We start from the raw sequence: 14,603 nt of genomic DNA, 5'->3' as shown, positions 1-14,603 counted from the left end.
TATAATACTAAAAAAAAAGTTCTCATAAACGGTTTAACTATTTAATTGCATACAATTCCAAAATGATACATCCCATAATCACAGTTTCTCCTTACAGCATGTCCGAAAAGGAGTAGGAAGAAGCAGAGCTTTTAAAAAAAAATTATACCCCTTTGCGTAACATAGCAATTATGAACACGTGTGTTACTACTCATTCTGTAACACAACAAACAATGAATAAATAAATGAGGAAGTAAATCATTATTGAATACACCAAATAACAATAAATACAGTTCACAAAAATAAATAGTTAAACTATAAATTACTAACGTATTCATGTATCTTATATTAATAACATTTATTTATTCAATATTTTTTTATTTACTAAATACATAAATACCATTAAAATGTTTTTTTAAATGAAGTTCGCATAAATAAACGCTTTAACTATTTAATTGCATACAATTCAAATTGATACATCCCATAATCACAGTCTCTCATTAAAGCATGTCTGAAAAGGAGTAGGAAGAAGCAGAGCTTTTTTTTAAAAATCCTACCCCTTTTCGTATCATAGCAATTACTAACACGTATTACTACTCATTCTATAACACAACAATGAATAAATGAATACATCACTGAATAAACAAACGAGTAAGTAAATAATTATTGAATACATAACAATAAATAAAGTTCACATAAATAAATAGTCACACCATAAATTACTAACTTATTTATGTATTTAATAATTATTAAATGTATGTATTTTGTATTTATTAAATACATAAATATCAATATAATATTTAAAAAAATAAAGTTCTCATAAATAAACGGTTTAACTATTTAATTGCGTACAATTCCAAGATGATACATCCCATAATTACAGTTTCTCATTACAGCATGTCCTAAAAGAAGTAGGAAGAAACACAGCTTCTTTAAAAAAAAAAAAAATCCTACCCCTTTTCGTATCATAGCAATTACAAACACGTATTACTACTCATTCTGTAACACAACAATGAATAAATGAATAAATCACTGAATAAAGAAATAAATGAGTAAGTAAATAAGTATTGAATACATAAATAACATTAAATAAAGTTCATATGAATAAATATGTAACCATAAATTACTCACTTATTTATGTATTTAATAATTATTGAATGTATGTATTTTATATTTATTAAATACATTAACACCAATACAATATTTAAAAAAAAATAAAGTTATCATAAATAAACGGTTTAACTATTTAATTGCATACAATTCCAGGATGATACATCCCATAATCACAGTTTCTCATTACAGAAGTAAATCATTATTGAATACACAAAATAACAATAAATAAAGTTATCAGGAATCGTTAGTTAAACTATAAATTACTAACCTATTTATGTATTTAATATTTAATAAATACATTAAATGTATGTATTTAATCATCATTAAATACATATTTATTTTTACAAAACAATGTAATATTTATATTAAAAATGTTTATGTATTTAATAATGAATACATACAGTAAATTCATGTATGTATTCATTATTAAATACATATGTATTTTTATTGAAAAAAATATGTATTTTATATTTATTTAATAATGATTAAATACAGAAAATGTATGTATTTAATCATTATTAAATACATATTTATTTTTGTTTAAAGAATATGTATTTTATATCTATTTATTTATTTAATAATGATTAAATTGCATACAATTCCAGGATGATACATCCCATAATCACAGTTTCTCATTACAGAAGTAAATCAATTTTGAACACACAAAATAACAATAAATAATGTTATCAGTAATAAATAGTTAAACCATAAATTACTAACTTATTTATGTATTCAATACTTAATAAATACATATTTATTTTTATTGAAAAGAAAAAATATGTATTTTATATTTATTTATTTAATAATATTAAATACAGAAAATGTATGTATGTAATCATTAAATACATATTTATTTGTGTTTAAAAAATATTTATTTTATATTTATTTATTTATTTAATAATGATTACATACAGAAAAAGTATGTATTTAATCATTATTAAATACATATTTATTTTTTACAAAACAATTTAGTATTTATATTAAATTTGTTTTATGTATTTAATAATGAATAAATACAGTAAATTCATGTATGTATTCCTTATTAAATACATATTTATTTTATTGAAAAGAAAATATGTATTCTATATTTATTTATTTATTTAATAATGATTAAATACAGAAAATGTATATATTAAATCATTATTAAATACATATTTATTTTTGTTTAAAAAATATTTATTTTATATTTATTTTTTCATTTTTTTATTTAATAATGATTCCATACAGAAAATGTATGTATTTAATCATTCTTAAATACACATTTATTTTTACAAAACAATTTAATATTTATATTGAATTTGTTTTATGTATTTAATAATGAATACATACAGTAAATGCATGTATGTATTCCTTATTAAATACATATTTATTTTATTGAAAAGAAAAATATGTATTTTATATTTATTTACTTATTTAATAATGATTAAATACAGAAAATGTATGTATGTACTTGTTATTAAATACATGTTTATTTTTGTTTAAAAATATTTATTTTATATTTATTTAATAATGATTACATACAGAAAATGTATGTATTTAATCATTATTAAATACATATTTATTTTTACAAAACAATTTAATATTTATATAAAATTTGTTTTATTTATTTAATAATGACTACCATCCATCCATCCATCCATCTTCTTCCGCTTATCCGAGGTCGGGTCGCGGGGGCAGCAGCTTAAGCAGGGAAGCCCAGACTTCCCTCTCCCCAGCCACTTCGTCCAGCTCTTCCTGTGGGACCCCGAGGCGTTCCCAGGCCAGCCGGGAGACATAGTCTTCCCAACGTGTCCTGGGTCTTCCCCGCGGCCTCCTACCGGTGAGACGTGCCCTAAACACCTCCCTAGGGAGGCGTTCGGGTGGCATCCTGACCAGATGCCCGAACCACCTCATCTGGCTCCTCTCGATGTGGAGGAGCAGCGGCTTTAATTTGAGCTCCTCCCGGATGGCAGAGCTTCTCACCCTATCTCTAAGGGAGAGCCCCGCCACCCGGCGGAGGAAACTCATTTCGGCCGCTTGTACCCGTGATCTTGTCCTTTCGGTCATAACCCAAAGCTCATGACCATAGGTGAGGATGGGAACGTAGATCGACCGGTAAATTGAGAGCTTTGCCTTCCGGCTCAGCTCCTTCTTCACCACAACGGATCGATACAGCGTCCGCATTACTGAAGACGCCGCACCGATCCGCCTGTCCATCTCACCATCCACTCTTCCCCCACTCGTGAACAAGACTCCGAGGTACTTGAACTCCTCCACTTGGGGCAAGATCTCCTCCCCAACCCGGAGATGGCACTCCACCCTTTTCCGGGCGAGAACCATGGACTCGGACTTGGAGGTGCTGATTCTCATCCCAGTCGCTTCACACTCAGCTGCGAACCGATCCAGTGAGAGCTGAAGATCCTGGCCAGATGAAGCCATCAGGACCACATCATCTGCAAAAAGCAGAGACCTAATCCTGCAGCCACCTAGAAATTCTGTCCATAAAAGTTATGAACAGAATCGGTGACAAAGGGCAGCCTTGGCGGAGTCCAACCCTCACTGGAAACGTGTCCGACTTACTACCGGCAATGCGGACCAAGCTCTGTCACTGATCATACAGGGAGCGGACTGCCACAATCAGACAGTCCGATACCCCGTACTCTCTGAGCACTCGCCACAGGACTTCCCGAGGGACACGGTCGAATGCCTTCTCCAAGTCCACAAAACACATGTAGACTGGTTGTGCAAACTCCCATGCACCCTCAAGGACCCTGCCGAGAGTATAGAGCTGGTCCACAGTTCCACGACCAGGACGAAAACCACACTGTTCCTCCTGAATCCGAGGTTCGACTATCCGGCGTAACCTCCTCTCCAGTACACCTGAATAGACCTTACCGGGAAGGCTGAGGAGTGTGATCCCACGATAGTTAGAACACACCCTCCGGGTCCCCTTCTTAAAGAGAGGAACCACCACCCCGGTCTGCCAATCCAGAGGTACCGCCCCCGATGTCCACGCGATGCTGCAGAGTCTTGTCAACCAAGACAGCCCCACAGCATCCAGAGCCTTAAGGAACTCCGGGCGGATCTCATCTACCCCCGGGGCCTTGCCACCGAGGAGCTTTTTAACTACCTCAGCAACCTCAGCCCCAGAAATAGGAGAGCCCACCACAGATTCCCCAGGCACTGCTTCCTCATAGGAAGACGTGTTGGTGGGATTGAGGAGGTCTTCGAAGTATTCCCTCCACCGATCCACAACATCCGCAGTCGAGGTCAGCAGAACACCATCCTCACCATACACGGTGTTGATAGTGCACTGCTTCCCCTTCCTGAGGCGGCGGATGGTGGACCAGAATTGCTTCGAAGCCGTCCGGAAGTCGTTTTCCATGGCCTCACCGAACTCCTCCCATGTCCGAGTTTTTGCCTCTGCGACCGCTGAAGCCGCACACCGCTTGGCCTGTCGGTACTTGTCCGCTGCCTCAGGAGTCCTATGAGCCAAAAGAACCCGATAGGACTCCTTCTTCAGCTTGACGGCATCCCTCACCGCCGGTGTCCACCAACGGGTTCTAGGATTACCGCCACGACAAGCACCAACTACCTTGCGGCCACAGCTCCAATCAGCCGCCTCGACAATAGAGGCGCGGAACATGGTCCATTCGGACTCAATGTCCAGCACCTCCCTCGTGACATGTTCAAAGTTCTTCCGGAGGTGGGAATTGAAACTCTCTCTGACAGGAGACTCTGCCAGACGTTCCCAGCAAACCCTCACAATGCGTTTGGGCCTGCCAGGTCTGTCCGGCATCCTCCCCCACCATCGCAGCCAACTCACCACCAGGTGGTGATCGGTAGAAAGCTCCGCCCCTCTCTTCACCCGAGTGTCCAAAACATGAGGCCGCAAATCCGATGACACAACTACAAAGTCGATCATGGAACTGCGGCCTAGGGTGTCCTGGTGCCAAGTGCACATATGGACACCCTTATGTTTGAACATGGTGTTTGTTATTGACAATCTGTGACGAGCACAAAAGTCCAATAACAAAACAACACTCGGATTCAGATCCGGGCGGCCATTCTTCCCAATCACGCCTCTCCAGGTTTCACTGTCGCCGCCAACATGAGCATTGAAGTCTCCCAGTAGAACGAGGGAATCACCCGGGGGGCGCACTGTCAAGTACTCCCTCGAGTGAATCCAAAAAGGGTGGGTACTCTGAGCTGTGGTTTGGCGCATAAGCGCAAACCACAGTCAGGACCCGTTCCCCCACCCGAAGGCGGAGGGAAGCTACCCTCTCGTCCACCGGGTTGAACTCCAATGTGCAGGCCCTGAGCCGGGGGGAAACAAGAATCGCCACCCCAGCCCGTCGCCTCTCACTGCCGGCAACGCCAGAGTGGAAGAGAGTCCATCCCCTCTCGAGAGAAGTGGTTCCAGAGCCCTTGCTGTGCGTCGAAGTGAGTCCGACTATATCTAGCCGGAACTTCTCCACCTCACGCACTAGCTCAGGCTCCTTCCCCCCCAGCGAGGTGACGTTCCACGTCCCAAGAGCTAGCTTCTGTAGCCGAGGATTGGACCGCCAAGTGCCCTGCCTTCGGCTGCCGCCCAGCTCACATCGCACCCGACCTCTATGACCCCTGCTATGGGTGGTGAGCCCATTGGAGGGGGGACCCACGTTGCCTCTTCGGGCGGTGCCCGGCCGGGCCCCATGGGGGCAGGCCCGGCCACCAGGCGCTGGCCATCGTGCCCCACCTCCGGGCCTGGCTCCAGAGGGGGGCCCTGGTGACCCGCGTCCGGGCGAGGGAAATCTGGGTTCCTTGTCAGTGTTCCTCATAGAGATCTTCGAGCTGCTCTTTGTCTGATCCCTCACCTAGGACCAGTTTGCCTTGGGAGACCCTACCAGGGGGCATAAAGCCCCCGAACAACATAGCTCCTAGGATCATTGGGACACGCAAACTCCTCTACCACGTTAAGGTGGCAGCTCAGAGAGGAGTAATAATGAATACATACAGTAAATTCATGTATGTATTATTATTAAGTCCATATTTATTTTATTGAAAAGAAAAATATGTATTTTATATTTATTTAATAATGATTGAAATACAGAAAATGTATGTATTCAATCATTATTAAATATATATTTATTTTTGTATAAAAAATATTGATTTTATATTTATTTATTTAATAATGACTAAATACAGAAAAAGTATGTATTTAATCATTATTAAATACATATTTATTTTTGTTTCAAACATATTGATTTTATATTTATTTATGTATTTAATGATTAAATACAGAAAATGTATGTATGTAATCATTATTAAATACACATTTATTTTTGTTTCAAAAACATAGATTTTATATTTATTTGATAATGATTAAATACATAAAATGTATGTATTTAATCATTATTAAATACATGTTTATTTTTGTTTGACAAAATATTTATTTTATATTTGTTTATTTAATAATGACTAAATACAGAAAAAAGTATGTATTTAATCATTATTAAATACATAATATGCGAATGGTCCCCTAATACTCCGTAATTGATAGAATCATCACAAATATTACGCGTGCGTGCGTGCGTGCGTGCGTGCGTGCGTGCGTGCGTGCGTGCGTGCGTGCGTGCGTGCGTGCGTGCGTGCGTGCGTGCGTGCAAGATGGTCGTCCAGCTGCTGGAGTCGAGTAAAAGAAATAAAAAGGTATAAAAATGTCGTCCAGCTGCAGTAAAAAAATTCAAACAAATGTTTCAACTTTGCAGAAATGTAAAGCTGCAAGGATCTTTGAGTTCTCTCCTGAAGTGGATGTGGAGCAGAGTCCTGCTGTTATTACTCCCAGTGATTTATCACCACTTCAATAGATCACGTTGGCTCTCTCTTATGAAAAAGAAGCGAGGGACATTTTTCCAGAGCAACGTGACTCCCTGATTGGTTGTGAGGAAGTGATTGTGAGGATGATGTATCCTCGGGAGACTTGCTTACACATCCTTCTCTCCTCAAATGACTTTCCCAGAGCAGGAAGTCCACGCTGCCGTCTGGACCCTATCCCCCGCCTCCTTCTTTGGGAGCGCTCCAAGACTTTTGTACTCCCCAGAGACAGTTCCCAAACGTAGACCTAAAACCCAGGCAGGGTCGTCCCCAACCGATACTGATGTTGGATATCGGCATGTTCACCACTGTGTTACATGGCCTTTCCTTTTAACAACACTCAGTAAACGTTTGGGAACTGAGGAGACACATTTTTAAAGCTTCTCAGGTGGAATTATTTCCCATTCTTGCTTGATGTACAGCTTAAGTTGTTCAACAGTCCGGGGGTCTCTGTTGTGGTATTTTAGGCTTCATAATGCGCCACACATTTTCAATGGGAGACAGGTCGGGACTACAGGCAGGCCAGTCTAGTACCCGCACTCTTTTACTATGAAGCCACGCTGTTGTAACACGTGGCTTGCTGAAATAAGCAGGGGCGTCCATGATAACGTTGCTCCAAAACCTGTATGTACCTTTCAGCATTAATGGTGTCTTCACAGATGTGTAAGTTACCCATGTCTTGGGCACTAATACACCCCCATACCATCACACATGCTGCCTTTTACACTTTGCGCCTAGAACAATCCGGATGGTTCTCTTCCTCTTTGGTCCGGAGGACACGACGTCCACAGTTTCCAAAAACAAATTGAAATGTGGACTGGACAACAGTCAACATGGAAGAAAAAAAGTGTAAAAAAAGAAAACCAACGAAAATGAATTAGAAAATGATTTCACATGAATACAAAAAAATATGTGGGGGACATTTTAATATTTGTTTAAAAAACTAAATAAAAAAAAAAGGTTACAAACAGACATTTCAAAACTTAGTGTTATAAGTAATCCTTCTTCTTACTTCTTCTTTCTTCATTTCTCCTTTCCTTTTTCTTCTTCTCCTTCCTTCTTCTTCCCTTTTCTTCTTCTTCTTTTTCTTCTTGTTCTCCTCCTCCTTCTCTTTCTTGTTCTTCTTACTTCTTCTTTTTTCATTTCCTCCTTCTTACTTATTCTTTCTTCCTTTTTCCTTTCATTTCCTTCTTCTTCTTCTATTTCTTCTACTTCTTCTCCTTCCTTTTTCTTCTTCTGGTTCTTCTTCTTCTTCTTTTTCTTCTTCTCCTCCTTTTTCTCCTTCTGGTTCTTCTTACTTCTTCTTTTTTCCTTTTTCCTTTCCCCCTTCTCCGTTTCCTTCTTCTTCTTTTTATTCTCCTCCTCCTCCTTCTTTTTTCTTCTTCTTCTTCTCATCCTCCATTTTTTCTTCTCCTCCTTCTTCTTTTTTCCTTTCTTCTTCCTTCTCATTGTTGTTGTTTATTTCTACTACTCCTCATTCTTCTTCTTTTTTCTTTTGTTTCCTTCTCCTTCTTCCTTCTTTTTCTCCTTTTTTGTATTTTTTTCTTTCTTTCTTCTCCTCCTTTTTTTCTTCTTTCTTCCCTTTTCCTTCTTCTTCTTCTTCTTCCTGTTCTTCTTCTACATCATTTTTCCTTATTTCGTTCTACCTTCCTCTTTACTTCCTTCCTCCTTCTTTTTGCTTCTTTTTCTCTTTTTATGTATGTTTTTCTTTCTTTCTTCTCCTCCTTCTCTTCTTCTTCTACATCATTTTTCCTTTTTTCGTTACACCTTCTTCCTTCCTTCCTCCTTCTTCTTTTTACTTCTTTTTCTCCTTTTTTGTATGTTTTTCTTTCTTTCTTCTCCTTCTCTTCTTCCTTTTTCCTTCTTCTTACTTCTCCTTTTTTCCTTTCCTCCTTCTTTTTCTTTTTCTTCTGTTTCTTTCTTCTTGTTTTTCTTGTTCTTCTTACTTCTCCTTTTTTCCTTTCCTCCTTCTTCTCCTTCTTTTTCTTTTTCTTCTGTTTCTTTCTTCTTGTTTTTCTTGTTTTTCTTGTTCTTCTTACTTCTCCTTTTTTCCTTTCCTCCTTCTTCTCCTTCTTTTTCTTTTTCTTCTGTTTCTTTCTTCTTGTTTTTCTTGTTTTTCTTACTTCTCCTTTTTTTCTTTCCTTCTCCTTCTACTTTTTTTTTTCTTTTTCTTATTCTTCTTCATATTTTCCTCCTCCTCCTCCTTCTTCTTTTTTCTTCTTCTTCTTCTCCTCTTCTTCTTTTTTCTCTTTTCTTTTTCCTTCTCATTTGTGTTGTTTTTTCTACCACTCCTCCATCTTTATTTTATTTTGTTTCCTTCTCCTTCCTTCCTTTTCTCCTTTTTTTCCCCTATTTATTCTTGTTCTTCTCCTCCTCCTCCTCTTCCTCTTTTTTCTTCCTTTTTCCTTCTTCTTCTTCTTCTTCTTCTTCTTCTTGTCCTTCATTGGTCTTTTTCTTTTTTCTTCTTCTTCTGTGACGATCTGTCACTTCACGTCTGGTGGTGGTTCCTTGTTTGGTGTTTGTTTCCTGTCGGCGCTCTTATTTTTGTTCCCCTTCCTGCTTGTCTCCCTGAACCTGCTTGCAGTTGCCAATCAGGCGGCTATTTATGCCTGCCTTGATGATGCTTAGGACCTCTGCATGCATGACTCCTTCTCCCTAGACTCTTACCTGCACGTCACTCTCCTGGTTCCTGCATCTTTCTCCTTTCTTTTGCCTTCATCCTTCTTCTTCGTCTTCTTCTTTCTCCTCTTCTTCTTCTTCTTAATGGCATTCTTCTCTGTCATCACGTGCTGGTCAGTCAGTGTGTCATGGTGGTTGCAGCCATGATTAGCTGTCATTAGCGGTGGTTGGGGCCAATCAGACTGTCAACACGTTCTCCTTCCCAAGTAGGATGTCATGCATGTCCTCCCTCAGGGCTGGGAGGAGAGCTGCGACGCCGCCGTCTCCCACCTCCTGAGGACGTGTCTGTCCCGCAGCCCCAAGGACCAGGCCACGTCTCTGGCCCAGACGGGCGGTCCCGCGCTGGGTCTGCCGCGCGACACGTCCCGCCTGAAGAAGCACGTCACGCTGCTGTGCGAGCGCATCGCCAAAGGAGGACGCCTGACGCTCGCCTCCGAGGCCAACGTCCAGGTGCCGGCGCAGGTCCAGAGCCTGGCTGCCCCCGGTGAGTCTGAAAGAACTGTGTGTGTTTATTTCACATTAAAACAAGAAGATATTCATCAAAGATCAAACAATACACGTCCGGGTGGCAGCTGGAGCCTACCCCAGTCAGACTGCATCCTGGACTCATCAGTCAAATAATCATTCATAAATATCACACTAACATTCCCACACACTAAATTCACAATCCTTACGTAAGACTAGAACACACGTTTTCCTTTTTTATGCATTCTAAATCATAGACTAGAAAATTCCCGCGGACATTTTGATGGGCCTGCTATCTGTGCCCCAGACCGCTGTCGTGTCCTCGGGCAAGACACTTTACCCAGTGCCACCCGCACTGGTTTAGATGTAGCATAAAGATGGACATAATGCGTTTCACATTATAAAGCCCTTTGAGGAAAAAGTGCTATATAAATATAATTCACTTCACAGAAACTTAATATTTTTGAGGCTGAAATAAGGAGGATGATCTGCAAGTTTTAGTACAGATTCAGCTTTGGTGGAACATTAAGTGTCATGTAGCATTATTGCCAAGTGCTAAACAAGATATACAAACATAATAAAACCATCACTTACTGTACAAGGTCTGCTCTCACTCTGATGCTGACTGGTGGGATGTTTATATCTTCCCGTTTAGATGAAAAATCAATAATAATCCGCAAACTAGCTTCTTTTCGTGACTTTCTCACCATCTGGACGTCTAAGTTGACCAGTTTGTTGGCTAATGTCCATGATTTATCATCTAGAATTAACTTTCACCAACTCTGAGGCGATGCAGCAGCTCAATATGTCGATATGGCAGCATAAGCTAGTTAGCTCTCTGTGCTCAATGCGCCTTAAAGCTCTTATAATAACAATATCACTAATATTTGGTTAATATTCAGGTCACAAGATATAAATGGAGTATTGTTGGCGGTTCACAACTAGAGGAGCTTCCGTTGACTCCATTGTTAGCCACCTCGTGCTTGCCATATTTTACGACTTAGAATGCACAAAAAAGAAAAACATGTGTGTTCTTGTCTTTCGCAGGGATTGTGAATGACAGACAAGAGTCCAACATTGCTTGTGGATGCCAACGTTGGCAATATGACTGTTTATATGAAAATATTCTCTTTATTTACCCAACTCCTGCCTTCCTTAATCCCTCCTTTTTTACTCTCCAACCTGCACATTCAGCGTGTCTGTTTACATTTGTGTTTCCTTGTCAGCCTGCACGCCTCTGCACCGCCGCCTGCGGTCACACACACACACAAACACACACACACACACACACACACACACTCACACACACACACACACACTCTTGTATTTGTAACCTTCTTGAGACGTGAGAAAAAAGCCTCCCTCTTTAGGACCAGCCTTTCTAGATATATAAAGAAGTGTATTTACAACATTAATAATATATACATACTATACAAATATAAAAAAAGATTGTTGTGAAAAATGAGTTGGAATTTCACAAGAAAAAGGTCACAATTTCACACAAAAAAACGTAGAATTTTGCCAGTATTATAATAAAAGTCGTCATTTTACTCAACACAAGTCAAAATGTGACAAGAAAAACTGAACATTTGTGCAATATTATGATAAAAGTTGGAATTTTACTCAATAACAGTCGCAATTTTACAAGAAAAGCTGAACATTTTGGCAATTTTATGAAAAGAGTCGAAATTTTACTCGACAAAAGTCACAATTTTATAAGAAAACTTTAACATTTTGGCAATATTATAATAATAATAATCAGAATTTTACTTGTCAAAATTATGACAAAACTCATTATTTTACTCAAAAAATGTCACTATTTTGCAAAAACAACGAAAAAATGGCAATATTGTGATAAAAGTCAGAATTTTATATGACAAATGTCACCGTTTTGCATTAAAAAGTAATAATTTTACATAAAAAAGTAATAATTATACGAGAAAATATTGCAATATTACAGAAACAGAAAGAATTTAAGAAATTGTTCCCAATTTTATAAGAAAAAAGTCGTCACATTGTGAGAAAAAGACTGCTTTTAGTTCATTTGTTTTTATTTATATATGTTTTTGTTTGTAATTGTTTTTTAATCGTCATTATTACAGTATGTCTCTATATAAATTGTTATTTTATTTTTTTAATTAATTTTGGTCAAAGGGGGCACATTTCAATTTCTTACACACACTTGTTATTTCATATGTTGACCAGAGGGGGAGCACTTTTAAAACTGACACAGTCAATTTGAAAAATCCCTCCTGAACTGAACATTTGTGTAGTTTTACAAGAAAATTTAACTTTTCCTTGTTGATGTCTCAAGAAGGGTAGAAATACAAGAACAAACACACACACACACACACAGACACACACACACACACACACACACACACACACACACACACACACACACACACGCACACACTCTTGTATTTGTTACCTTTTTGAGACGTGAGAAAAAAGCCTCCCTCTTTAGGACCAGCCTTTCTAGATTCATAAAGATGTGTATTTACAACATTAATAATATATACACACTATGCACATATGAAAGAGCTTGTTGTGAAAAATGAGTTGGAATTTCACAAGAAAAAGGTCACAATTTCACAAGAAAAATTTAGAATTTTGGCAGTATTATAATAAAAGTCGTCATTTTACTCAACGCAAGTCAAAATGTGACAAGAAAAACTGAACATTTGTGCAATATTATGATAAAAGTTGGAATTTTACTCAATAGCTGTCGCAATTTTACAAGAAAAGCTGAACATTTTGGCAATTTTATGAAAAGAGTCGAAATTTTACTCGACAAAAGTCACAATTGTATAAGAAAACTTTAACATTTTGGCAATATTATAATAATAATCAGAATTTTACTTGGCAAAATTATGACAAAACTCATTATTTTACTCAAAAAATGATACTATTTTGCAAAAACAACGAAAAAATGGCAATATTATGATAAAAGTCAGAATTTTATATGACAAATGTCACCGTTTTGCATTAAAAAGTAATACTTTTACATAAAAAAGTAATAATTATATGAGAAAATATTGCAATATTACAGAAACAGAAAGAATTTAAGAAATTGTTCCAAATTTTATAAGAAAAAAGTCGTCACATAGTGAGAAAAAGACTGCTTTTAGTTCATTAGTTTGTATTTATATATGTTTTTGTTTGTAATTGTTTTTTAATCTTCATTATTTACTTCAAGTTATTACAGTATGTCTCTATATAAATGTTTATTTTATTTTTTTAATTAATTTTGGTCAAAAGAGGCACATTTCAATTTCTTACACACACTTGTTATTTCATATGTTGACCAGAGGGGGAGCACTTTTAAAACCGACACACAGTCAATTTGAAAAATACCTCCTGAACTGAACATTTGTGCAGTTTTACAAGAAAATGTAACTTTTCCTTGTTGATGTCTCAAGAAGGGTAGAAATACAAGAACACACACACACACGCGCACACACACACACACACACACACACACACACACACACACACACACACACACACACACACACACACACACACACACACACACACACACACACACACACTTGTATTTGTTACCTTCTTGAGACGTGAGAAAAAAGCCTCCCTCTTTAGGACCAGCCTTTCTAGATATATAAAGATGTGTATTTACAACATTAATAATATATACATACTATGCAAATATAAAAAAAGCTTGTTGTGAAAAATGAGTTGGAATTTCACAAGAAAAAGGTCACAATTTCACAAGAAAATTTAGAATTTTGGCAGTATTATAATAAAAATCCTAATTTTACTCAATGCAAGTCAAAATGTGACAAGAAAAACTGAACATTTGTGCAATATTATGATAAAAGTTGGAATTTTACTCAATAACAGTCACAATTTTACAAGAAAAGCTGAACATTTTTGCAATTTTACTCGGCAAAAGTCACAATTTTATAAGAAAACTTTCAAATGTTGGCAATATTATAATAATAATTGGAATTTTACTTGGCAAAATGATGACAAAAGTCATAATTTTACTCAAAAAAATTGTCTTTTACAAGAACAACAAAAAAATGGGCAGTATTGTGATAAAAGTAAGAATTTTATATGACAAATGTCACCATTTTGCAATAAAAAGTAATCATTTTACATAAAAAAGTCATAATTTTACGAGAAAATGTTGCAATATTACAGAAACAGAAAGAATATGAGAAATTGTTCCCAATTTTATAAGAAAGAAGTCGACACATTGTGAGAAAAAGACTGCTTTTAGTTAATTTATTTTGTTTGTAATTGGTTTTCAATCTTCATTATTAACTTCAAGTTATTACAGTATGTCTCTATATACATATTTATATATATTTTTTTAATTCATTTTGGCCAAAGGGGGCGCATTTACATTTCTTACACACACTTGTTATTACATATGTTTGCCAGAGAGGGAGCACTTCAAATGTTTACACACACTTGTTATTTCATATGTTTTACAAGAACAACAAAATATCTGGCAATATTGTGATAAAAGTCAGAATTTTATATGACAAATGTCACTGTTTTGC

General features: G+C 37.2%; 1 protein-coding gene across 2 annotated transcripts in view; it reads left to right on the top strand.

Annotated features, from left to right (window-relative positions):
* The window catches only part of bbs9 (Bardet-Biedl syndrome 9), a 449,751-nt gene that overhangs the window by 269,979 nt on the left and 165,169 nt on the right, over positions 1–14,603 (top strand). For both annotated transcript variants that reach the window (XM_061957178.2, XM_061957169.2), the window contains one exon: positions 9,841–10,090. In XM_061957178.2, the coding sequence (XP_061813162.2) occupies positions 9,841–10,090 (250 nt within the window). The remainder of the gene's footprint in view (positions 1–9,840; positions 10,091–14,603) is intronic.

The sequence above is a fragment of the Nerophis lumbriciformis genome, linkage group LG04 (assembly GCF_033978685.3).
Source record: "Nerophis lumbriciformis linkage group LG04, RoL_Nlum_v2.1, whole genome shotgun sequence".
Lineage (NCBI taxonomy): Eukaryota > Metazoa > Chordata > Actinopteri > Syngnathiformes > Syngnathidae > Nerophis > Nerophis lumbriciformis.
This window is presented reverse-complemented; position numbering and strand designations above follow the sequence as displayed.